Genomic DNA, 27,096 nt, shown 5'->3' on the forward strand with positions numbered 1-27,096 from the left:
CTGCCAAAGGCCCTACTTTGCCCCCCCCACCTAAGGGATTGATCCTGGTCTGTTTCCCCACTCAGCATGCATACTTCTCCTGAAGTCAAACCGACTCTGACCATTTGACCTGTATCTTCTCAGAGTAGGAACTGCTGCCTGCGTGCTGGCCCTGATGGGCGAACCTGCACTTTGCTCCTCTCCCCTGAACACTCAATGGATTCTAGCACAGACGACTCCTCCAGCTCTCAGGCTCACCTTGGAATGGTCTGGGGTCATCTTCAGTTCCTCAGAGCACCATGTCACTGCCTGCGGGGCAATTCTGTCCAGTGTTGTCTGTTCCCCCATCCCACCGGCCCCAGCTCCCACATGTTCCTGTTCTGCCCCTAGGTGAGTGTCTATTGTGACTCATTTTGAAGTGTGCTGGTTCAGGGCTGGGAACAGGCTTGGGTAGAGCCCTCCCTGGCCTTGCAAACATGGCTTGGGACTCAGGCACATGGGCCAGAAGCAAGGTCTGGTTCTGGGGAGGGAAGGGACAGGATACAACACAAGCAGTAAGGGTGTGTCTCTGTCAGTTGCTACTCCTGTCACACCTGGAGGCTGGGAGACCAATGCTCACAGCCCTGCAGCCATGACTTCTGCAGAGTACAGCTTCCCAGGTCCTCTGTTCCTTTGCCATATTCATTGCCATAGTCTGTGCACCAGGGACCAGAAATGACCTCATGTCCTCCTTGGGTTAATCAAACTGCTACTGGTCAAGAGGACAGCAGTGATCGCCGTCTGCCTTGCATGAGTCTCTCAGACCTTCCTCTTGGGCCGTGATTCTCAAGCTGCGATCCCACTAGCAAACCTCTATTGCCCAAAATATTTACAATATGATTCATAACAGTAGTAAAATTACAGTTATGAAGTAGCAACAAAAATAATTTTATGGTTGTGGGGGTCACCATAACATGAGGCACTGTATTAAAGGGTCGCAGCATCAAGAAGGTTGAGAACCACTGTTTTAGGGCTTTCTGGGATGGGTCAGAGCAACTCACCACTCTCTCAGTCCGCCCTGTCTGGAAGCCAGGGCAGGGCTCCCAACCAGCTGCCTGACCATCAGCTTGGCTGGAAACTCAACCCAACCTCCTGCTTAGAGGTGAACGCTTACTGTGGCTGGAGATGTACATCCAGTTATCTATCCATAGTCTACTGCCCATTTCCTACACTAGAATGCAAGATGCTGAGGCTGGGTCACTGGGGGGGGGGGACACCTTGCCTGTATTTACTCCTGTATCCACAGCATCCAGCATGAGGCCTCAGGCGATAGATTTACTGAATTACTTGACCACTGTGAACAGCAGAAGGCTTCAAAAATGCCACCCAGAAAGCCCCTCCTGAGATGTGACATAATGCTCTCAGGGGTGCACTGAGTCGTGGGTGCTATCTGCTGTGACACCCTGAGCCAGCTGCCAATGTTGACAGTGAGCGCTGCAGCCACCGGTAACCCCAGAACTGGCATTCTGAGCAGTTCACATAAATCTAACTAGATGGGGGACAGGTTCTGGAAAATCCCCAAATGTCATCTGTCAGGTCCTCCATCTGTGGTGCTTGCATAAGCCACCTGAGCTGAGGATGCCTGGCAGTGGCCTCTCCTATGCCTGGGACAGCTGTGTGATTCCTAAGTCCCCAGGGAGGGCACTGTGCCTGACTCAGAGACTGGCTGGCTGGACAGGTTTCCCTGTGTCATGGCACACACCCTGCCCTATCATTCCTAAAAAAAGAATCCTTCTTGTCTCATGTACCCAGGGTGAAGATCCCCAAGGCCTTCTGAGCTGCCTGCACTGAGGACCTCCAAGCACCCAGCTATAGCCTCAGTCAGGCCCCAACTGTGGGAGACTTTGCAACCTTGGTTGTGGTCACCTCAGTAAAACTGGGCACCTCTTATGCACACTGTGCAAAACCTGGTACCTCTTCCTTCTTTTCCAAGTCACAGATCAGGAAAAGCTAAGTCATGGCCCTCTGTTTTAGTTTCTTCCAGGCGTCCCCATATTCCTTTTGCATCAGTGGCCAAAGTCCTGATGGCATTTCACTTGTCTGAAGACTGCTTCTCTCTGGCTTGGTCACACCTGCACCCACTGACACCGCACCCCAGCTGGCATATTGTCGGTCAGGGCTGGGTTCCGACACCTTCCCACACTAGTTCAAACCTCTGGCTGAGGCCAGTTCCATGCAGGTATGCTCAAAAAGCATCTCACCCCAGTTCCAGGGCTCTGGCGCACACTGCTGCAGGGTTCTGGACTGTTCTCACGTCACCAAGTTCAGCCAGGCTGCACAAATGCCAGGGCCAATGTGTGAGCCTGCCTCTGCCTCTCCTTACCACATGGACGTGTATAATGTCTCAAGACATTATAGGGCTTTTCTAAGGTGCAGAGTCACAGACTGACCCACTCGTCACTGTGCTGGTCAACACCATCAATTTGACAGGATCTAGCATCACCTAGGAAACAAAAGTCTGGGCATGTTTATGGGCGAGCTTCTCAACTGGGTTATCTGTGGCAGGAAGAGCTGCCCTGAGTGTGGGCAGCACATCCCAGGGGCTGGAATAAGCAAAAAGGAAAAAGCAGGCTGAACGCTGCATCCACGTCTCTCTGCTTCTTGGCTGTGTATGCTGTGTGCCAGAGGCCTCGGGCTCCCGATGCCATGTCGTTCCTGCCACGGGGGACAAAACCTTCAAACTATGAGCCCAAACGAACCTTTCCCTTGTTAGGGCCCCTGGGTCAGGTGCTTTGTTACAACAGTGAGAAAAATAAATGACACAGTCTTGTCTGACTCCATCTTCCTTGGTGTCACCCTCCCGGGCTACGCAATGACAGGCTTTTGTGTGGCTCTGCACGCTATGAGCCTAAGGTGACAGTGGCACTTAAGATCTTTTGGGTGAATAACAGGACCATGACACCTTGCAGGGGAGCTTGCCTGTCCCAGCCACTGGACCTGTTTCCCTCTGACTAGGAAGTTCTCGTGTGTCTGGTCCTCCTTGGCACCTGTCTGTCTGACCCCTTTTGCAGGCTGAGTTCTAGAGCTGATAGTCAAATGGGAAATCTCTGTGGGGTACTACGGAGGTACGTGTTCTTCCTGCCTCTCCTACCTGACCGCCCACTTGGTCCTTCCCATATTTGCGCTGATGACCTCTCGAACTCTCCAACACTCTTCAGGTCTAGCTCCGGGCAATCTGCTGCCCTGACAACAGCCGTCTGCGTCCCCTGCCCTAATGGTCCTGTCCCTGAAGCCTTCTGACTAGAGCCAGGAGAGCTCCCAGCATGGCTTGTAGTCAAGGGCACCTGCCCAGCCTGAACGAGGTAGGCTGGGCAGAGCTTCTCCTGGACTAAAGGGCTTGTGTCCAACGTTAGTGCACACAAGCCAGAGGAGCAACTGGCTTATAGTAGGAAAACAGTGGACCCATTAGGTGAGGAGGTCACAGCTTTGATGCCAGACCTTTCTCACATATATTTTGGATGTGAAGCTGAGTCATGACCCACAGCTTTTTCTCTGAGCAGGGTGAGAAGTCCATGCCCATTTATGAGTCTTTCTTTCACCAATGCCTGCTTTGCATCCAAGTGCTGGGCAATGGCCAAGCTAAGTGCATCGGAGAGTTCTGTCTAGAAGAAGAGTCCAGCAGAGGACACTGTCCTTCCTGGCTGTGCCACTTCCTTGGCTGGACTCTGTAATGGGGGGAGAAGGGACATTTGGCCGTGGCTATTTCCTCCACGAAGGAAGGATGACATATCAAGGTTACCTGTGACCATTCTTTGTCCTCTATCTTGTTGCAAGCTTATTAGAAACCAGGGAAAACTCTAGGCCACACATCTCAGGTATGAGCCTGGTCCTAGTACCCTCCCTACCTACTCTCTCCCCATTCTCCTCCTTGCTAGACTGGGCATCCTGGGTAGTCTCCCCCTTCACCCTGATCTGGCTCATTCGTCACAGCCTGTGACTAGTCACCTGCTGAGAAGAGTTCAACCATGCCTCAAGTGACTTTTCAGGGAGCCTGAACTTGGGGAAAGAACCAGCATCACCCCAGAGGTCCATGCCGGAATTCTGTCTGGTCCTCCATCACCACCCTTTCCTGACCCCTCCATTCACCCATCACCAGCCTGCAGCCTGCATGTCCTCGATGGGCCCTCAGTTTCCTCCTTTCCTACTGCACCCCCTCCTCTCATCCAGACCTTAGCCACACCCCGGGCCGGCTCCAGTTTGACTCAAGAGTGGAGGACTTTCCCTCTAGAGCCAGGCTGATGTTACCCTCTGGCTCCACCTCCTCTACTGGTGCTCTGTAGCTCTCAATATTAAAATTAAATAATTTGGCTGGGTATGTAGCTCAGTGAAAGAATATTTGCCTAGCGTGTACAAGGCCATAGGAACCACCTGCGGGATGAAAAAAAATTAAATAACTCCGTTCTTAAGGCTAATACCTCATCTTTCTCTCCATCTGTGGCCCTCCATTGGCTTCAGGATCTTCCTTCTTGGGTTTTTTTTCTTCACACTTCCTAACTAGGATCCTGGGTACCAGCAGAAGGACAAAGAAGCTCTAGATGGCAGGCAGAGGTTCCTGGTGTAAAAAACCATCATGTGCCAAGCAGGGCGGTACTCTAGTGTGTGCCTCAGTTTCCTATGAATTGGGTGAATGTGGGTCAGCCTTCAAGGCTGTTTATTTAGAGTCAGGTAGGGAGGGTTGAAGACCCGGTCAGTCCTCGGTTACATATTGCCTAGCAGGATGACTATGGCTGATGGGCTACTTTCCCCACTGCCCCCATGTTTGAGCACAGACCCTTTAGAGGGGTGGAGGAGGGGGCTGCACTGGGCACAGCTAGTACTGAGTAGGATGCCTCTTGCCTATGAACGCTCACTGAACATGAATCAAGACTGAGAGGCTCTGTTATCATCTGCAGCAGTGGGGGCGGGGAATGGAAGCCAGACAGGTCGCAGGACTCCTCTCACGTCAGCTGAAATGCTCAGCCTGAATCTGAGTCTATTTCCATTGGATCCTAGAGTTGCCAGGACTCATGGCAGGACTGAGGGAGTGAGCAGAGACACCTGGGAGGGGGTGAGAGCGAGCAGGCAGCGGTGGGGGTGGGCAGGCAATGGAGAGAGGTCAGGAGAGACTGGGACTGAAGCGTGTTTGCGGCAAGGTGAAGGTGAAGGTGTCAGGGAAGGTGAGTGTGTCTGCGGGAGGGGTTTGCTCTCCTAGGTGCCCACTGCCCATAGTATTAGCTCCTTGGACAGCCATGTGGTATGGACCAGAAGCTAGCTGAGTGTCAGGGAAGGACGTCTTAAGTTCTGTTGGTTGGAAGGTCTGCTCAGTACCTCCAAATAGACCTCGGGGGGCAGATACTTCCAGAGGTGGGGATCCATCATCTTTACACCTCCATTCGGATCCCTAATAAGGAAGTAATAATATTGCCAAGTCTTTACCACGCTCTCTATGAGCTAGTGAGAAGACTAATTATCTGACGACACTAATAAATGGTTATGATGTTATTAAAAATGGCACCAAGCTAGGATTAACAGGCTCATCAATTGTAGAGAATCGGGTTTAACAAGGTCCCCCGCATGTCCCATCCAGGCTGGCCTTGATGGGTACCAGGCCTCCAAAGCACTGCCCAGCAGCACAGAGGCTGTGGATGAGGTTCCCTGTGGTTCCCCAGCAGAGGGGCAGTGAGGGGCTGCTTGCTGCTGGCCCTTCTCATCATGTCCCGCTAGGAAATCAGCTCTTCAAAGTTTGTGGGCCACCGAGACATGGTGGTGGCGGGACTGACTGTCCCTCCCCTCCTACATGTGGTCTTGGCCATCCGTCTTACAGGAGCTCCGTCCTCCCCATTCCCATTCTGTCTGCAAATGCCAGGCTCCAAAGTCCAACTCACAAGGCTTGGGGGAGCGGCTAGGAGGAGGCGCATCCGGTCCTGCTGGCTCATTTCCATAATAATTACAGTTATTACTAATAACAGTGACAACACAGCTCTCCATTTACACGGAAGCCTGGAGCTCAGAAACCCCTTCCCATCCATTGTCTCCTTCTAGCCTCACAGTAGGCAGGGGAAAGTGGAGACAGTTATCATCGTTCTCATTGTGGAGCTTGGGGACACAAAATGAGTCCCGAACAACTCCCTCCTCGGTCTCCAAGGAACAACTGGGAGGATAAAAATAAAAACAATAACATCATGGCCTGATGCTCCGCCAACTACACCAAGCACACCTGCTAACGGAGTCCTCAGAGCACCCCTGGGAAGCAAGTTCTGTGCGTGTCACCCCCCCCCCCCCACTTTACAGGTGAGGGGACAGACACATTCAGACGGCCCAGGGACACCCAGCTACCGAGTGGCAGCATCAGACAGGCTCTTCAGTGTTGCCCCCTCCCACCAGGCATCCATACAGGCCACGTTTGCCAGGCCGGGGTATAGGTCCACCACGTCATACTCTCCCTGATTCTTAGGGTTCAACTCTCATCCCCACCACTTGCCTCTGAGGTCTCCACACAGCACCTTCCCAATGTCTGGTGTGGTGGGGCAGGACATCTGTCAAAGGCTGGTACAGCTGCCTCCACCTGGAGACGCACAGCAGTGAGAAGCCCAGACACTGACTGGGACTATAGGGCATTGAAGACTGTGTCTGCCATGAATGTGCTTCCGCCCTGGCTCTGGGCCAGCGTGGTCTCTCTAGGGAGATCAAAGCCCAGGGCCGCTTAGGGACATAGCCTTTAAAGACTCCCCGGCTTTGAATCCAGCCCACCACTCCATATCTGAGACTTGGTTCCCATCTCCCTACCACTTCTGCCTCAGTCTCTGTAACTGCCTCAGTGGGCTATTCTAAGGACAGGAGAGAGCAGGACTAGGGCACCCAGGGCAGATCTGGTCCTCGCCACCTTTAACTGCACGCAGCGTTTCTTTCAGGTAGGTATTATTTCTGTACTGCTGAGGACCCTGAGACGGAAGGTGGGGGAATATTTCATCTGTGCCCTGTAAGCCTGGCAAACAGTACCTGGTTATATTCCCATACCTTCCTTAGAGGCTTTGGTAGCTGCTCACTACTCCTGTGGTGAAAAGAACGACACGGAGCTGTTTTGTGTGTGTGTGTGTGTGTGTGTGTGTGTGTGTGTGTGTGTGTACAGAAGAACTTCCTAGGTCATACATATGCTAAACCTAAAAGCTGTTTTTTGACCCTCAGATCTGCTGATCCTGAGCCTGGACATCAAGAGGGAGGGTGTGTTTGCTGTTAGCATCACACAGGTACCCGTGGCTCTGCATCACTGTCCCAGTACTCCTGGTGGCGATGAGAGACAGGTGACCTTCACATTTCACCGAGAAGGAAGCTGCTCAGAAGCTGGGTGACTTGTGTCTGCACCCATAGCTGAGGGCCCCAATTCCTCCCTTGGCCTACAAATTCTTGTCTTTTTCCTTATTTTCTACAAACCCAGGCTCCTCCCATGGGCTTCTTCCCCTTCGCCCTGCCTGCATGGCTCCTTACTCCCTAGGTTTTCCCTGTCCCAGGCAGGGTATGAGGTTCTTGGTGCTGCTCAGTGTAGCCTTACCCACCCCTCCATTTTAGCCCTGAGCCCACCTTTTGAGCCATCTGCCTCACCAATGAACCCACAGTGACTAGAAGAAGTGACAGATATGTTGTCGTGCCCCTGAGCTGGAGAGTGTGTTTGTTTAGGCTCCTCAATCCCAGGACTGAGACATCTTTCAAGGACCAAAAGGCCGAGAAGATGCAAAAATTCTCTCCATAGCAACCTCACCAAAGATGCCTCAGGAAGACCCAGAATCAGAGGAGCCGATCTGTGCATGTAGTAGGGATGTTTGGAGGTGGACAGCCTAGGCCAGCCAGGTCTGGCAGTGCTGGGCAGACTTCTTGTGGATCTTGATCAGTCCGCAAGAACACAACCTTCACCTCCATCTCCCTAGTCCTTAGACCTTCACGTGCTGGGATGCCCAGAGGTTCAAATGGTGCGTCACTAGAACGTCCCACCCTGTCCTTACCCCAGCCTCCACGCCCACGCCCTGGCTTACGTGGTCAATGAGCTCCTTGACCATGCCGTTCCACTGGCCCTTGTCGTCCTGCGCCCCGTACTTGCCGTCTTCCACCAGCCGGATCTCGTAGGAGAAGCCCAGGATATGCGCCAGCTCCTTAAGCAAGTCGATGCAGTAGCCCTCAAACCGGTCATTGCCATAAAGGGTCCTATCAGACTTGCGGAACATGACAAAGGGCTCCTCCTGTGTGGATAGAAGGGAGACAGGATGCTAGGCTATGTGGTTGGGGTGGGCATAGGCGCTGTAGCTCAGGCTGACCTTGCCATCTCTAAGTAACTAAGGATGACCTAGAACCTCTGATCTTCCTGCCTCCACCTCCCAAATGCTGAAATTACAGGCATGTGCCTCACCTCTGGCCTAGGCTCTTGTACACACACACACACACACACACACACGCACGCACGCACGCACGCACACATACACATGCACACACACATACACACATATATTCATTGGGTACATTTGTGTGTATGGGCACATGTACATATGTGTGCAAGTACATGTGGAGGCCAGAGGTCAAACTTGGGTGTCATTGTTCAAGTATCATCAATGTTTTTTTTTATTACTTCCATCTTAATAATAATAAAACTAACATGCATTAAATATGTAGAAAATATTTTTAAATATTCCTCCCTGGCCAGCTAAGATGATTTGTGCCTTTAATCCTAGCACTCTGGAGGTGGAGACAGGAGGATCTCTGTGAGTTTGAAGCCAGCTTAGTCTACACAGAGTTCCAGGCCTGGCAGGATGACAATAGTGGGACCCTGTATAGAAAAGAAAAATCCCTTTGAAAAGAAAAGTACATGTATTCACGTAATCTGAATTAACCACTTGAAGTTCAGTTTGCTTCAGTGGGGTGGAATGGCTACCACAGACCATCATACATCCTGGTTTCGTGACGAGGTCTCTCAATGGCCTGGAGCCCCTCAATGGCCTGGAGCCCCTCAATGGCCTGGAGCCCACTGAGTAAGCTAGACTGGCTAGCCGCAGAGCCGCAGGGATCCACCTGTCTATGCCTCCCCAGCACTGGGATTTCAAGCGGGAGCCACCACACCTGGCTTTTTCTGCGCTCCTAGGGCTAACACTCAGGCCTCCCACTGGCCCCACAAAGCACTTTGCCGACAGCCGTCCATCTCCTCGGGCCCCGGAATTTTCTTTTGCTGGAAACATTTCAAATGGCTTGAACCAGGGAGAGGGCAAATCTATTTTCTGAAAGCCAACTGGGTGTCTTGCAATGGCACCTGCAGGGAAAGTCCCAGCAAAAAGGGACAGGGCTCTGCTGGTGCTGGCCGACTTAGGTGCCAGTGACCCTAGAGCTATGAAGTGGCAGGGAAGAAGCTACCTGATTCCATAGTGCAGGTTTCTGCTGTGCTGTATCCCAGGCCAACATCAGCCTGACCTTAGAATCTCTGAGGAATGCACTCTTGGTTTTTCTACTAGACCCACTGAGGCAGGAGCTGTGGGCAAGCCCTTCATCAGCTATGGTGCCTTCCTGACCTGTTCCAGATTAGACACCCCTCCAAACACTGCTCTGTTCCCAAGGTCCTCTCAGCACCCCAAGTCAGGACCTGGCAGTGAGCCAACACTGACCGTGGTAATAGCATCATCAGCAAGCGGCTGTGCCTCTCCCAGGGGTCAGTTGGTTCTCAGGAAAGCAGTTTGTGGGTGCAGGCATGCCTGTCCTGTGTCATGGGATGGGAAGCCAGTGGAAATCAGAGAGTAAGGTTTAGCACAGCCCTGGGCTACACCACAAATGTAAAACTATGGGGAGAGGCAGGAAGCCCATGGGGGAGGACTGAACTGACAGCATCCAGTTGGAGATTCTCAGATGTAGCAAGATCCAGACCCCCAGAACCCAGGAAAACAGGCGAGTCCATGATTCTGTGGGCCTTAAGCACCAATCTCCACCCACAATTCCCTATGGTGAAATCTGGGGATGGTGGAGTCGAATCCCCACCCCATCTGCAAACTCCACATTTGTTGAATTACTACTGTGTACCAGGCACCATTTTCAATGTGTGCCTGTCTGTTTGTTTAAGTCTTACTAGCATACAAAATAGATGGTCAAGTTTCCATTTGATACATGAAGAAAAAGACTCAAGAGATGGTAACTACATAACCCAAAGCCATACAGCAGTTGACAATAAATAGTTCAGAGGAGTTTAATTTCGGATAGACACAGACAATCAGCACCCTCCTTCACCCAGCTCCTTTCCTGTCTGTTGTCCCTAGGCTCAGACCCTCCTGACTTTACCTACTCCTGCAGGTCCTGAACTCAGGCCGAGAGCTGCTATACTTTCACCTGCTCGGGTCTCTTGGACCTCAGTCCTGACCCATCCTTTCCCCTGGCCTGCTAGCCACCTTCCCCCACACCCACCGTGGCACCCTGCTAAATGCCTCTAATCCTACCTGAGAGCCATTCACTGACAGAACACATGTTCCCAATAACACAAGTACTTACTTAGAGGGGTTTCTCATTGTTCTCCCCACTGGCAGGGTACTTTTCTTGACCCCCTGACCCTCTGGGAAAGGGTGGGAAGAGGAAGCCTCTGGTGACCATTGTTGGATATCCTCGGGCAGAGACCTATCAGTGCCTAATCCGGGTTCCTGACCATCTGGGAACTCCGAGGACAATGTTTTCCCATTGAATCACACAGGAACGTGGACCTTTGGGTTAGTCCTTCCCTAGACCTCAGTGCCTCTGATGCTCCCTGCAGGTAGGAGCCAGGCAAGCAGCTCAGCATGGGAAGGGAAGCCCATGGGGGCCTGGGTCAGGCTGAATGGAGGTTAAGGGAACATTGAACTTTCCCCAGGTAATACTGCCCTGACACCCTGGGCATGGGGCTTGGGTGGGCTGTCAATCCACTGACCCCTTTGACAGATGCTCTTGTGCAGTAGCCAAGCTGCACCACTGAACCTGGTGGCCCTGATCTTATTTAGCTTAGGAAAAGAATTAGAGAGAAGGCATCATCCTTCTCAGGGAAATTGCCCGGACAGGGGGAGATGCCCTCTCCCTTCTGTAGAATGGAGATTTCGACAGACCTATCCTAACGGGAGTAGGGGAAAGAAGAACCCACCAGGGAGAAGACCCCGGTGCCTGGCAAGTGTCAGCTGCCAATATTATTACATTGCTCTTATTACTATTTATACACACTCCTTCTTCCTGTGTACAAACTGGACTGTTACTTCAGTGACCTTTCCCTCATAGAGACCACACCCAATGTCACCAAACGGTAACGATCACGGTTACCAAGGGAAGTGGAGGGAATCTTTTGGGAAAAGCCCCTAAGACTGCTCCCTTCCTGACCCGCCCCCTCCACGCCTCTTCTTGGCCTTCGCCTCTAAAATTAGCACTTCATTTGTGAAGCCACCACAGCCCCAGAATCTATACATCTCCATCTAAATACGCTGCCTTCGGAGCAGCTGCAAAATGCCATTAATTTCGGAAAGTGCTTTGCGGATGGCATACATATTTAACAGCTGAAGCCCAGGGCATTAAAATGGTGCTCGCCTTAGTAATGCGTCTCCAGCCCAGCAACATTTCCTAGGGGGTAATTCTCAACTCCGAGACTACTTATTCATGGACTATTTCACAATTTATTACTGGAAATGTCCAGACAGCCAGTTCACCGGCTCCCTCAGCTGCTAATCGATTGCTCAGTGAAGGTGCCCTCAATTTCATAACTTCACGCTCTCCTATTGCTCCGGGAGAAGAGCCGTGGGACCAGGGGTAATATTTCTCCTCAACAAGTTACTGAAAACAGGGGTCCAGAAAAATAACCTTTCCCCACTTTCTGTCACAAGGCTCTCCATCTGGGCTCGCTACAATCACTTAGCAATAGAAAAGCCAGACCTAGAGCTAAGCTTCTGCCAGACACAGGGCCAGAAGGTTGAAAGAGGAGGCAGGGAGCGGGCAATCCCCAGAAGAGAAGGGTTCAGAGATTAGCCACCCGATAGCTGGGCCCCTGAGTGCCCTGACTTACTTAGGCTATGTCTCCTCACGTGTATGCACACTGGTAAAATGACCCACATGTTTCTGTACGCTGCCCATCTGACCCTGCTTGGACACACAGACCAAGAGCCTAGACCTGAAGCCTTGGCTGTTGCAGCACAGAACAAGACAGGGCATTCAGAGTCACATGTCTCTAGTGGGTGGATCCAGAATGGCCCCTGGCCCACATTCTGGCCTTGGCATTCCCCTTCTCCTGCTACTAGGTGCTGGGGTCAGCTTGCTTGGCAGCTGCATCGATGTGGGTCACAGTGTGCACGCTGTAGTGGTGTGTATCCAGAGGCCATTTGTGGCACATCCCAAGAATTCACATCTGCCCACACGCACCCGATTACCAGTCACATCCACAGCTGAAAGAACCTCGAACCTTCAAAAGCAGGGCCCCAGGAGCACATGGCGTGAGCTTTCTTGGTGTGAGCAGAGGTTTGGGTACATGAATTTTTCATGAGACTGTGAACAGCAGAGCCAGAAGAGAGGTTGGGCCTGCAGGGAGGGTGGTGGGGTAGGCTTCCAGCTTTGGAATGGGGATCTGCCCAGTGCTCTGAGTGGACAGAGGGCACAGTCAGGCTCCTGCCCATTGGTCTGTTCAGGGAAGGCACCCCGAGTACCAAACCCCAGAGGGTTGGCATAGTGAGAATGGAAGATGGGGTTGGTGAGCTCACACAGGCCTGCCACATCCCAGGAAGATAGCCGCCTTTCTCATCAGGGTTCTCACCTCCAGGCCCTGGTTCCCTGGGGCAGAACAGTTTGATGTTCCGATCCTGTACCTGCCTATCACTCAAATGTGGTTGCCTTGACAACGCCAAGGCAAGCCTGTGCTCTCAGCAGGAGGTGCTGGCCCCGTGCACAGGCAAACCAAGCAAGGTGCTGAGTTTTCAGTTGGAACAGCTCAGCCAGCGCTGGGCTGAGTCACTCCCTATGACGCGTGTAGCTGTCCCAGGGATAGGTGATTAGCCTGATCCTAGGGTCAAGAGCTCTGACTGTGCCCAAGGGAGGGGAGGGCATAGGAGCCGATCTGGAATGTTATGTCTCTCTGAGACGCCAGAGCTCTGGGAAGGTCCCTGGTGGAGGGGACAAGATTATATAATCTTAAAAGTATATAGCAGAGTATAGGGCAGTGGGGGTTGGGAGGGAGGCTCATTGGGCTTGAAAAATGTTCCAGTGAGGGCTGGAAGTTTGTAACACTGTGCCGCAATGCTAGGAACCGCCACTCTGACTGTGCTCAGTCTTTGTTGAAGTTCAGGGCTCTGACAGCGGCCATACACGGTTGGTGTATGACCAACCTGAGCTCACTGGGTCCCGGATCAACAGCAATCCATCACAATAACTGCTCTCACCCCACCATGAGTTTATCAACATCCACCCTCTCAACTCCAGGAAGTAGGTGTGATCGCTCCCATGTTTTCCTTATCAGATAGGCCACAGGTATAAAGTAGGAAAGTCATGTCTCAGGCTGACACATTACATCAACAGAAGCCAGGACGCAACCCCAAAGTCTGGGCTCTTAGCTACTGCTCATCCCCTGTTCCTACGGGTGCCAAAGATCATTTGGGCCATTTCTACCCAGCTGATGTGAAGCTGAGGGGCAGTGGGACAGATGGAGCTGTGTCCGGGCTATAAGCCAAGACTAAAGAGGGGCTTATCTCTCCCCATATCCTCCTGGGGTTCCTGGGAGCCAGCCAGTTCTGGGGATGGGACCTTTGATGATATAGTGAGCCCAGCAGGTTAGGGTCCAGTGCCACTTTGGCGAAGATTGACAGGTCAATGGTTTGCTTCCTGATTCAGTTAAAAAAAAAAAAAAAAAAAAAAAAGACCTGTGCCTCTGCAAAATATGCTCTTTTGGGGCTGGGCGTCGGGGGTGGGCAGTGAGCGGCTATCCTGGAACTCAAATGTAGACCAAGATGGCCTTGAACCAGATACACCTGCCTCTGCCTCCTGAGTGCACGCACCACCAAGTCCCACCCAGTTCCACACCCTTGAAACAGGGCAGCTGCCATTTGACCCAGTGGCCTTTCAAGGTGGCTGTGTTTTGCACCCTGTTGGGGAGTCCTCTGCTGGCGCTCCATTTGGAGTCTTGTTTCATGGCTGCATCCCCTCGGCTCCTGTAATCATCTCTCCTCTGCCTCTCTTAAATCATATTTCTCTCACCTCGTTTTAATCTTGCCTTGCAAAAAGTGTTTTATTTATATCTCACATTTCATGCAATTCTGCTTTTAATCTTTTACCACCTTTTTATTATTTTATTTTTACCCTTTTATATTTTAGCGCGGCCACACTCTCATCCCTTTGCTTTTGGACATTTTTTTTTTTTGGGGGGCTTGAGCATTTTTTACTTTGTCTAGCCAGCACTGTGAATTATTTAATTTTTCGCCTTTCTTAATATCTTCCCTTTTTATCTCTCTCCTTACCTTCATTATCCCCCTCAACCTTTCTACTTAGCTCTCCTTTTGCTGCCCTTTATCTTCCTATTTTTATCTGCATCCATATTCCTTTAATTGCTCATCAGTCTCCCAGAAGTCCCTGGGTGCTTTTTGTTTATTTTTATCATTTATCTTTTACATTCATTTTGCTTCTGTTCCCATTGCTTACAGCTTTGACCTACGGCGTTAGTACTGCTCTCCTTAATAAAAAGTGGATCCCTAAAGACTAGAAGGGCATGTGATTATTTGGAAGACGCCCGGGCTTCCCACTCACTCCCGTTCCCCCTCCCCCCCAGCCAAAGGTGGGAAGTCACCTTCTTGGCTCTCTTCCTGTGGCTTTATCAGCCACCTGTCCCCAAGACCCATTCAATCTCTATGGGCTTTAAGGGGATCTCTTAGGACTATGACCCTGGGGGCTGGAGCTGAGACCCATTGGCTAAAATTCCCCTCAACATATACAGTGCTCCAGTGTCCTCGAGATTCCTGGAAGAATGGGGGTATTTTATAATTGCTTCTCTAACCACCCAGATACTGCATACATACTTGGTGGGCACCATGACACTAGAGGGGAGGATGGTCTTGTTTGACCTGGCTGAACCGCCTCAGTTGGGGATGTCGGGGGAAGCCACCTCCGAAAAGCTCCAGTATTTGGGTCCAGGCCTCACCCATGGAAGGCTCCCCTAATCCTAATGGCCCCATTTTGCTTTTGTGTAGAGGAACAAGCCCAGGTATCCAGGTATGGGTCTTACAGATTTGGCTACTATATTCTAAAAGGTTGACTTGGGCCAGAATTGTTCTCAAAGGCGTCAGCTTCTGCTTGGCTGTGGTGAGGATCCCTGCTCCTAGGGTGGCCCTGGGGTAAGTGGGGAATTGTCCCTAAGAGCAGGGCTGTGACACTGACACCGTGAGGATCAGCTCTCAGCCTCCGTTTGTCTTTGCAGACTACCCAGGAGGCAGCTGCACGTGAAAAATGGGCACAGCACCAGTCAGTAAGGGGAGGGTGGTGGCTGCCAGCTGGGCAGCCTGGGAGAGGCAGGGAGCCACTTCCTGGTTGAAGCGGATCCAGAGAGCAAGGGCAGGAGGAGAACGGAAGGCATGGAGAAGGTGCCTGGCTAAACTGCCTCAGCTGAGGAGGCAGGTAGGAGCTATCCACATCTAAAAGATGAGACCCCGTCTCATCACAAACAGGGGATGGGATATGGCTCTCTTCAAGGGGAGAGGTACAGCCTCCAGCTCTTGGGATCTATAAACCTTGTGCAGTACGGGTGTGTATAGGCTTCTGGGGCTCTGGTGTGGCCCTAGCACCTGCCACAGCTGGAGGGACTCAAGGGAAGGGCCTTGGCCCTGGGTCTTGGAGTGGGAGAGTTGTGTTGAGCAGTCGCTCTTTCGTGGGCCTACTGAGAAAGCAGGGACTCTGTGTGCAGGTGGGCGAGACAGCAAGCACAGGTTTCTCTTGGGGGATGGAGAGAGCTCCCGGGTTCCAACCTTCCTAGAAGTTTCTACTTTCTTGTGACCCACTTTGCCACTGTCTCCTGGGAGCCTCCTAAGGGGTACCCAAGATGTGACAGGCGGGGGATGGAGGGGTCTCTTAGGTCAGCAGGGCCTGAGGTTCTTACCAGCACAGTGGTGACAATGAGCGACCTGTTGGTCAGAGAGTCGGTGACATTAGGACCTCGGCCTTTGGCAACCTCAGTGATGTTGAGACCGTCAGCTGGACTCCACACCCCAACCTGGATGGACAGACAGACAAAAGGCAGGTGCTGAGTCTTTCCTCTCTCCACGTCAACAAGGCCATCTGCTTCCGGGCATTGCAGCCAACGCTGCTAGCACCGCAACTGTGTGTTCCGAGTGAACGATTCTGATGACAATCCTGCTGCCCTCCCTCGTCTGAGGAGACTTCAGGGTGTGAATTTTTCCTTCTCCTCTTGCTGACAAAGTCTCAGCTGAGGGAGAAATGCAGAGGAGCTGCAGGGAGCTGGGAGGACGCTGCAGAAGATACCCAGCAGGGATAGAAGGGCCAGGGGTCCCGGGATAGGCCAGAGCAACCTCCTGACAAGACTCTGGGCACACAGCTACTTACTCAATGGTCTCTTCCAGGGGAGACACCTGCAAAGCCCAGCTCACCCTGGAACGAAGGCGACACCTCCCATTGGGATGAGGGAGAAGTGCTCCACATGTGTGGACCAAGGGGAAGGAAGAACTGTGGGTGAACAGGCAGCAGGCCCGCCTTGGAAGCTGTTTGGGGTGACAACGTAAGTCCTGTGAATTACACAAAGGTTGAAGGCACTTTGCTTGGTGGTTTTCCCTCTAAAATACACCCTGGTCACCATGGGAAACACCTCACAGCATCCTCACCAATATCAAGTCAGAGACTAGAGTCAAGGAAGGAGGAGCAGGGTTTAAATGTCATCCCAGGGTGATGAGAAGGCTCGGCAGGGAAAAGCACTTGCTGCTAAGCCTGATGACCTGAGTTCGATCCCTATGGCTCATGGTAGAAGAGAGCTGACTCCTGAAAGTTGTCCTCTGGTCCTCACAGGTGCACAGTGGTGTGATTTCATACATGCACACACAATGAATAAATAAACGCAATACATTTTTTATAAGTCATTCTAAAGCCCCGGGCCTCTTGCAGGTGCATTCTGAGCAAACTGCCCAGCTGGGCCTCATCTTGGCTCCTCTCCCACGGAAGGCATTGGCACGCCCCACTCTGTCCTTGGCCCAGTTGGGGGTACTCAGAAAGCCTAATCAATTAAACAGAGAGGCCAAGAGCAAACATCCCACTCAGAGAGCTGTGCACAACAGATAGCGGGAAGATACGTAATTATGCTTGGGTAATTCTGCCTTAATCCTCCCAAAGCCACCGGCTGGAGCTAGCTGGATCAGCTCTGACCCAGCTTAGCAAACAGAACGAGGCAATGAGAGGCTGTGGTTGCGGCGGGGGTTCAGCACGCTCTCTGCCTGTGTGGACCGCTGGGGCCACAAGGAGAGTTGACAGGCAGATGGGACTGGAGAGGCTCTTCTCTAAAGTGGGCCAAGTTCAGTGCGGAGATGTTGAGCAGAGGGTTGGGTGCTGAGCAAGAGGGCTAGGTGCAGGAGGCACTCGACAAACATCTGTCCAGAGGCCGGTGAGCAGCAGGGAGCTTCAGGCTGGCAAGCTCTTTGAAGCCCCCGATAGATGCCAGGCGTAACGGGAATGAAAGAACGGGAGTAAAGAGGCTCTCTGCTCACAGGCCCAGGTGGCTATGACCGGGAGCCTCTGGTGGGCACCCTGCAGGCCAACCTCCATCCAGGGATAATAGAGTTTTCCTTGAGTATTAGCTACGGTCAATTTGTACCAGCTGCCTGGAGGGCTGTTGGGAGATAGATGCTGTTAGGGTGGGCTCAGATGAAAGAGTGCTCCAGTGATCAATTACTGATGCCTGCCACGGGCACAGGAGCGGAAAGCAATGGCACGTGTGCCATCTATCTACTACCCCTAGAAGCTGATGCTATCCCTAGAGCTGAGAGGCTGAGGAAGCCAAGTTAGGACAAGCCACCTGTGAGCGCCCTGTCAGCTGTGCTGCTGCCCACGAAGGAGACTGTTCTCTAGTACTGGTGACCTTAAACAAGACTGACAGGAACTTGCGGAGTATACCTGGGGCTGGAACAGTGGCCCTTGGGCGATCTCAGGAACAGAGGCCTCAGACCCCGTCCTTGGGAATTAATGCCACGTACGGCATGAAGTAGCTGTGGATGGACCGTGAGGATTCCTGGCTACTCCTCCCTGTACATTGAGTGGGAGGATTCAGGAAAGAATCAGGGAGCCATGGCCATGTGTATAATGTTCTACTTGAGGCCACGTAGAACCAGGTCCATGCCTGGGGGCACTCTTACAGCCAGGACACCTGGGATGGGGGTCACACTCAGAAGTTTTGGAGGATGGGAACATGAGTTAACTATAGGGCATTTCAGGAAGCAGAAGAGACTGGGCTGGGCGGGGAGGCCAGCTGAGGAAATTCTCAGCATCTAAAAGGCCTTGATGAAGGGCTGCAGTGTACTGACTTGGAATTGGGGAGCCATCGGCAGGGCAGATCTGGGACGGCTTCAGTAGAACGTTTCCATGTTGGCCAGATGAAAGGCCCCAAGTCCAGATAGGATAGGTTTCTTGTACCAAATGCTGGAATCAGTGGTCTAAGAAGCTGGAATTGATGGAGGGGAGCAGACCCCAAACATCCCAACATCTCTTTGAGGTAAGGATTTTCTCAGTTTCCCAAACAAGCAATCTCTCCATATTTGCTTAGCTGCCTCCAGGAACTGTGAGCTTACTACCCCAAGCCAGAGCTTTGAAGGTTTAACTTAAGAACATATATGTCTTTATTGCTGACCCAACCCTGCAGGACCTTGGAGACAGTCAGCTTGTGCCATAAGTCTTTGATTGTGTTTCCCTGACAGGCCTAGCTCAAAGAGCGATGGCACAGGTGTCTGTTCTAGCTAGGCCACTGAACTCAGTACACTCAATTGTAACAGGCCCTCCGGGTCTTCTCTAGCACCCAGCCCTGCAGAGGCCATGCTGGCTTGGCTGAATCTCATGGGGATGCCTGCAGTGGGTCTGCTGCTCTTCTAGGAGTTTGTGGAAGGCACTCCCGACATCCCTGGTCCTCTGCTGAGCCTCCTCTAGCGCCTACGCACCTTCTCCAGGCCATCCTCCTTCAGGCTGATGATGTCCAGATCAAAATCAGTCCGCAAGCCACTGGTTTTGTTGAAAACAATCCGTCCAGTTAATCCTTCCCATTGAGCCTGCGGAGGGGAGAGGGCAGAGCAGCAATTCCTCGGGCTCATAAATCATCATTCGGTACAACTGTACAATGCTTCATTTTAATTACTCCTTGCACTGATACTGTTCCCCCAAGACCATGATTAATTAATAATCACCTCCATCATTGCTCGGGCTGTGGTGCGAGCCAGCGATTTCCATAAATTCTATTACGCTCTTTAGCCAGCTCTACATCTGCACCTTCTCGTGTACAACATCGATCTCGGATGCGCTCAAACGAGCCCCCGCCTCGAAGCCCTGGGAAGGGGGAGCCCGTGTCAGATCCCCGGAGAGGGCCAGGGAGGCAGGTGAGCAGAGCTGGAGCACGTAAGACCCACCAAGAGGTAGGAATGCCCACAGGCCCAGCAGGCTCTGTTTACAAAGTCCCTCAACCAGTTGCCACAGATGCATCCCACAGCTGAGAACTCGGGTCCAACTGCTGGGTTCAACTCCACTAGCTGTGACCTAGAGTACTCTCTGCCTTAGTTTCCTTGGCTATAGAATGGAATTAGTTGTGGTATCCATCTTTTCAAAATATGAGTGTGAAATAAGCCAGGGAAATCAGAGAGAAGGGCATGGACTAACACAGGCCCTAGATAAATGGCAACTTCTGTTTGTCATTAACGCAGAGAGAGGCAGGTGTAACTTATTGCAGACTATCTTCTAGGCCAGGGTGGGTCAGTCTGGCCTCAGTGTGTGCTTGTGAATAGGTGATAAACCCACAGTCATTCCCACCCATCTACGGGGAGTCCTATGGACCCATCTGTCTGCCTTCCCAGCACTGGAATTACAGATCTACACTGTGCCAGACTTATAGGTGGGTGCTGGGGACTTCAGCTTTGAGTCTCATGCTTGAGTAGCAAGCCCTTCACTAGTGGAATCACGGCCCTAGCCAGAGAGATGATGCCATAAGACACGACCCCATAATTGGTGTCGCCCAGCTTCCCTGGCAGCCTTGAGAGTTGGCCCAGTGAGGATCATGATTCCCATGTTACAGAAGGGCAAACAGGCCTGGAGGGAGAGGGTCTTGGGAGTGCCAAAGCTTGGACTACACAATAGGCAGACCCCTGGTCCCAGGCCCTCACCGTTTGCACCCCTTCCCTCTTCTTTCTCCTTGGGGCTGATGTTGGTGGTTATTTTACAGTTAGATTTCTGCATCTGAGAGAAGAAGACCCATCATCCATCCTGGGGTCCTGGGAGGGAAACAGCCAGCGTGTGTGTGTGTGGGGGGGTCCTTAGTTAGAGGAGTGAGTGGAGGGGAGGAATTAGGTACCCAGGGGAGAGGTGTGCACAGCAGGAGGTCTGAATTCTGGTAATCTGGCCGAGTGCTGGTTTGGACATAACAGGTTCCTGTTCACCCTCTCTTCTGAGTTGGGCACCTAGCCTCTCCCTGGAATGGGCATGAGAACCCATCAAATGACCACTTCTCAAGTTTCCAGGCCCAGAATCTTAGCTTTGGATCCTACCTAAAGACTTAGAGGGTCTCGTGTTCTTGGTCAGCTCGGAGTCTCTATAGACTTATACAATTAATGGTAGAGGATAGTTGGGTTAGAGGTAGGAGGATTGTGAACTGGGCTACTTACTGAGGTTCTGTCTCAAGCCCTTCTCTGCCCACCCCCAAAAGAGTAGATGGACAGAAGGTGTCCTAACTCAGAGGCAACATCCTGGAGCCCCAGAAGGCCACAGAACAAGAGGCTCAATCTATCTAACAACCCACTGATGTGCAGGTCCTTAAAGAGGCGGGTGAAGTGCCCAGTACCAGGCCTGTGGGTATGATCACGTATGATCATGACAAGTGTTACGGGTTATCACATTTCCTTTGTGGGTTCTGGAGCCTCAGGGTCTCCTGGAAATGGAGCTGGTCCTCAGTGGAGGAAGAGAAGGACTTTGGACACAGCCAGGCTCGAGGAGGGAACTTATAGCAGAGAGTTACTATCCCACCCTTAGGGAGCCCACTGAACTTCCACTGTGACCCTACAAAGTGGGCTCATCATTGTCTCTGTTTCCCAGATGAGAATACTAGATTCAAAGATGGACCGAGGCACCAAGGAGATAGTTCAGTTAGTAAAGTGCCTGACACGGAAGCATGAGGTATTGAGTCAGATCCCTAGTGCTCACATAAAAATGTCAGGTGTGCTTTCAGGCATCAGGAATTCAGCATTGGGTGTGGGTGGGGTGGAGGTGAGATGATCTCCAGGGTTCACTGGTCAGCTAGCCCACCTAAACAGTGAATGCCAGGTTCAGTGAGAGCCAGGCTCAAAAAACCAACCAAGGTAGAGAGTCGTAGTGAAAGATACCTGACATCTACCTCTGGTCTCCATGTGAATGTACACACACACACACAAACACACGAATGTGCAGTCGCAGGTACACATGCATGTGTCCTCACACACACACAAATGTACAGTTGCAGGCACACACGTGTGTGTCCTTATACACACACACATGAATGTACAGTCACAGGCATACACACATGTGTCTTTACACACACACACACACACACACACACACACACACACACACACGCGCGCGCGCGCGCCTGGGAAGCTGGGAGCCAAGGGGACAGAGATTAAAAACCACATCAGAGAAGGTGAACAGGTCTGTTTATGACTTCACAGGGAGGCCAGGCTTCCCTCAGGCTGGCTCTCCCATCCCTCTGGCTTCCATCTCTCTGTGGCAGCCCCACACCCTCTGGCTATCTGCTGGCCCCCAGGGAAATCTCAGCAGGTGTCTTCAGCCGCCTCCCTCAGACAGAAGAGGCCTTCCTTCCTGTCAGTGGCAGAGGAATTAAATGCCAGCAGGTGCAGCCTGTCTGTGGGCGGGTGGGCAGGGGCAGGGCAGGGAGCCACGGGCAGCTCCTCCCTGTGACATTTCCCTGCCCACCCGCCCCCTCTAGCAGCCGCTCAGGCCTCACTAAATGAAAGATGCTTCACACGCTCTGAACTCCGGCCTGGTATTTTCCAGCTCCTCTTGGAAATGCCAAGTCTTTAAAATGATTTACTGTCACGCAGTCAGACAGGGAGATGGGCAACTTGGAAATGGACAAAGGGAAGACTGGACTCTGCAGGGTACCTGGGTTTTGGAAGTGGCCGGCTACAGACCATGAGCATTTCCTGGCTGCTCTTGGCTGCCCCCCCAGGGTCCAAAGGAGAACAGAAGGAGTTCTGTAAGGCACGGGAGTGTCTGCCCCAGCCTGGGTAGGAGAGCTCCAGGAGGGGAATGGCACTTCTCTTTCTAGGCTGGGCAGTGGGGAATCTGCTCCCCTTGGGCATTCATGGCTGAGCCTCATGCTTTCCAAGGGGCAAAGGGTGAAGATGTGGGGTCCCTGAAGCAGTGTGGGCTGCAGACCCTCTGACTGGAACCCACTCTCCGAAAGGAACTTAGAGTGACTACAGATGATGGTGACTGAAAAATCAGGGCTGTGACGCCTGCTATCTCTGGGGAGGGCACAGCTCTGAGATCAACCCTCGGCCCGCGGCTGTCAGGAGATGAAAGAACTCCAAGAAATTAGCTTGCTTCTCTCTGTTCTAGTCTCTGAACACATACATACACTCACAAGCATGCACGCACATGTGCACGCACACACATGCATACGCACATACAGAGAGAGAGAGAGAGAGAGAGAGAGAATCTGAACCTTCCTAGAGGGCTCCACCTGAGCCCCTTGGTGTTGGTCATGGTCCACTCACCCACTCATTTTAGCCCAGGATAGCCCTGCCTGGAGCTCATCCTTTTAGCCTTGTCTTGCTAGGGAGGAGATGCTTGGTCAGACCCTGCGTGTTGCTGTCTTCCCAACAATAGGTGAACTGAGGTTCAGAGAGGTGGTCATCCCACCAAGCCATGTAGCCAGCTGCAACGCACTGGCACGTTAGGCCCTGATTGAGTGTATTTGTCTGTAAATGGGAGCCACAGACTCTGCATCCAGAGTGATAGCAGCAAGGACAGTGATGAGAGAGGATCCTTTGGTCTCCCCGGTTTCTCAATCCCCTGTGAGACTGGGGAAACTGAGGCTGGGAGATGTGAAGCGACCTGCCCGAGTCTGTGTGTAACAGAAACCACTTCTCTCTGACTCCCACACCTGGGCACTCCAGCTCTCTGCTCCTTGCCGGCCCTAGGGGGAATCCCGGGGAGGGCATGGGACTCACCTCCTTGATGAAGTTCATGAAGCGGCCGCCGAAGCGCCAGGCCTTGTGCCGATGGCACTGCAGGGAGTTCACGGTCATCTGCGGTGCTCGCTGGTAGCACACGGACACGATGTGGACAGCATCATAGAGCAGGGCCGCGTCGGTCTGCAGAGGGCACAGGCCTGCCTGAGGGCTGGGGCTGCTGCACCTCGGCTCCTGCCCCACCTGCCCCTCTCTCACTACAAGCTCACGGTGTCCTGGGAGGGAGCAGGTCCGCAGGCCCAGAGGGAGCCTTGTCCTTTTATCTCAGTGGCCTATGTGGTGCCTCAGTGGTCCTATGAGTCTATGGCGACCCCAGTGCCACCCTCTTTTCTGCAGCTCAGACTCTCTAGACCCTCTGCCCAAGCCATTACCTAATCCCACCCACTTCTTACTCCTTTCTTGTCTCCTCAGACTCACACCTGCCAGTCACACCCTAAGTCCCCCGTAGTCTTTAGCTCTTTTTTATGTAATCCGCTGGCTCCATCAGAGGTGGCCCTTGGGGTGGGACAGTTGTCCCCGGGGCTCTACTGATATATGGCAGATCTTACAAAAAGAGATGGAAGGAAGGAGAGAAGAAAGAAAATAAAGTAGGTGGAGAAAGAAGGGGGGGAGGAAGAGAGGAGAGCCCCTGGGGCCCATCCACCCGTCTGCCCACTGTACCATCATCACTCCATCCAACAGGCCGGATTCCGCCCGGGGAGCAGCCTGGAGCCGCTCCATGGACCACTTCTCCACAATGGCTGAGACATGGGGATTGTCCACGTTGAGGATGCGGAACCCGGTCAGATTCACCCCCGAGTAGCGGTAGGGTTCCAGGTCTAGGGCATAGAGATCCTGACGAGAGAGAGAGAGAGAGAGAGAGAGAGCGCTTGATGAGGTTAAGGGCTGGCCCCATCCCCCTCCCTCACCCTCCGGACCTGGGCACCCCTGGGCCTGAGCTGTGGCTCCCCGCAGAGCCCTCTGAATGAAAGTTGGCTGGAGTACCCACAGACAGACTGAGCAGAGGCCACCCCTTGGATCTCCTGATACTGACCCTTACATGGTGACTATGGGAGCCGTCACCCTGTTTCTTCGTCTACAAAATGGGGATCACTTTACAGGACCCAGAAGAACCCTCCCACTTTGGGAGGATGAAGGGTGCTGGGCCTGGGCATCTTCAAGTAATACTGAAGGAGGCAGAAAGACCTCCTTTCACGGAGGGGTCCAAATGGGGACCAAAGAAATCCACTACCGTCTTCCCTGACTCTTTGGGAAGTCCCTGCAAGGCCTTTTCATGCTGCCTCCTAGGATAGTTGTCTAGAGGACTCTCCATGGTCAGGTCCCACGCAGCCTGGTAGGTGGGCAGGCCTTGGCTGACAGCCCAGGAGAACAGGATATTAAAGCCCAACCAGCCCTGGCCTCTTTTGCAACCCCAGCTCAGGCCAATGGTTGGTGAGGCAAGGAGCCAAGAGGTAAGGCCGTGGAAATAGCCAGCTGCCCTTTAGCAGAGAAGACAGCGTATGGAGGGGGTAGTTAGCCTTCGTAGGAGCCGAGCCGAGCACCGCAGGATCAAAATGCCTCCAAACTCAAGGAGACACAAGAGAAACATCATGTGCTTTCAATTCATGGAATGGCTGCTTACGGATCACTGGGGGCTTCTTAACTCCGCTGGGTCAGGAACTGCTGTTAATGCCCAAGCTTCTGCTTAACATGAGATTTGTGTCCAGCACAAAAGGTCATCCCTACGGCTGAGGTTTTATTGCCTTGCAGGAGATTAATCTATTTTGTATGGAACCCGGCTGTTCCACTCTATGTCCCTTCCCCCTTAAGGCCCTGCTACTCGCCCCATTCCTCAAATACCCAGCTTCACCACAGGACTGTTCCCTTCAGACTTAGGAACACGTTCAGATCTACACTTCAGACTGCTGTTTTGATTTTCAAAAATAAATAACGTGGACAACGTTTGGCTGGCTGCAAGCCAGGACTGGGGAAACCGAGTCCTTTTTCTGTACCTTCCCACTTATCTTCACCGAGCTGCCTTCTACCTTGAACCTGAAGCCCACCCCCACCTCCACCCCTGCCCTAGTGCCAACCTTAGATAATAAAAGGGACACAGGCTGGAGCCCATAGAGCAGATCTCATGCAATGCTTGGGCATCCTGTGGGCTCCGAGATGCTCCTTCTTGGTGCTAAATTCCGGCTCTTCCTGTATTTCCAGGTGGACCCTTCTAGAAGGCACTGTGTGCAGTCATGTCAGAGAAGAGGAGGGCTTGGAGTCCAGGCAAGAAAGTCTCATCTTAACCTGCCCAAACAAATACGGCCAGCCTTCTAAGACTGTGCATCTATGAATTCAGCCAACTCTGTGTGTGTGCGTAATTTATTTTAATTGCCCATCTATACTGAACATGAAGACTTTCTCCCCACAACTCCCTAACAAAATCATGCACTACACAGCATTTACATCACACTGGGTACTGTAAGCTATCTGGAGTTGACTTAAGGGAGATAAGAGCATGTATTAGTAATATGTAAATACGATGCAATTGTATACAAGAGGCTTGAGCATTGTGCTGGCTAGTTTGATGTCAACTTGACACAAGCTAGAATTATCTGAGAAGAAAGAACCACAATTGAGAAAATGCCTCCCTAAGATTGACCTGTAGGTAACTCTACAGGGTATTGTCAGGATTAATGACAGATGTGGGAGGGCCCAGCTCACAGCAAGTGGGGCTGCCCTTTGGCAGGTAGTCCGGGGGTGTATAACAAAGCAGGCGGAGCCCATCGTGAGAGAACAAGCCAGTAAGTAGCACTGCTTTCTGTCCTCTGCATAAGTTCCCGCCCTGTTTGAGTCCTTGCCATGACTTCTTTTCACATTGAGCTGAATGTGGAAGGGTAGGTTTCTCCCCAAGTCACTTTTGGCCAGGGTGTTTCACGGCAGCAATAGAAACCCTGACTAGGACGGACATCTACGGAACTTAACTATCCAAGGAGGTCCTGGAGCCATTCCCCTGTGAATGTTATGACTATCGTGGAACAACTCACTATGTGGCCCTGCTTCCAGGTTAGTGTTTAGGATGGGGAGGATGCTGGGTAAGAGCAGGAGGCTGTAGGGAAGGGAGATCACACTAAGGTGGCCAGAGAGTGTCTGAATGGTACTGACCTCAGTGGAGAGTGAGTGTGGGGATCATCGCAGCATTTTAGCTTCCATAGCAACTTCCCTTCTCATTTTATAGGTGAGGAAAGAGCCCTGGGTTGGGGGTGACTTGCAGAAGAGGTAATTAAGTTACAAGGTCTCTGCCCTCAGCAACACTTCCAGAGGCAGTGGGTTACACGGGAGAGGAAGGCTTGCTTCTAAAGGCCAAGTTCCTGCTCCCATGTTCAACGACTCATCCACCATACTACGATGAAGCCTAGAGGTCCTCACCAGAGGCCAGCACCATGTTCCTGGACTTCTCAGTTCACAGAACTGCGAGCTAGAGAAAGTCTTGTTGTTTGCGGCTCACACAGACTATGGCATTCTGTCACATACCCACTCAGCAAGAAAAAAGAAAAAGAAAAAAGAAGAAAAAAGAAAAAGTACGAACTCCTTAGCATAGATCAGAAACTACCTCTGTATCCTGTTTTCCTGTACCCATCCCTAGTTTTTACTCCACGAAGACTGAACTACCTCCGCCTTGTCCTACCTA

At 52.2% G+C, this 27,096-nt stretch overlaps 1 protein-coding gene across 2 annotated transcripts in view; it reads right to left on the reverse strand.

Annotated features, from left to right (window-relative positions):
- The window catches only part of Grik3 (glutamate ionotropic receptor kainate type subunit 3), a 214,655-nt gene that overhangs the window by 29,142 nt on the left and 158,417 nt on the right, over positions 1-27,096 (reverse strand). For both annotated transcript variants that reach the window (XM_038333725.1, XM_038333726.1), the window contains exons 6-10: positions 24,093-24,266; positions 23,412-23,555; positions 19,143-19,250; positions 16,091-16,204; positions 8,025-8,228 (exon numbers count right to left, since the gene is read on the reverse strand). In XM_038333725.1, coding sequence (XP_038189653.1) covers positions 8,025-8,228; positions 16,091-16,204; positions 19,143-19,250; positions 23,412-23,555; positions 24,093-24,266 — 744 coding nt within the window. The remainder of the gene's footprint in view (positions 1-8,024; positions 8,229-16,090; positions 16,205-19,142; positions 19,251-23,411; positions 23,556-24,092; positions 24,267-27,096) is intronic.

Source organism: Arvicola amphibius, chromosome 6 (genome assembly GCF_903992535.2).
Source record: "Arvicola amphibius chromosome 6, mArvAmp1.2, whole genome shotgun sequence".
Taxonomy (NCBI): domain Eukaryota; kingdom Metazoa; phylum Chordata; class Mammalia; order Rodentia; family Cricetidae; genus Arvicola; species Arvicola amphibius.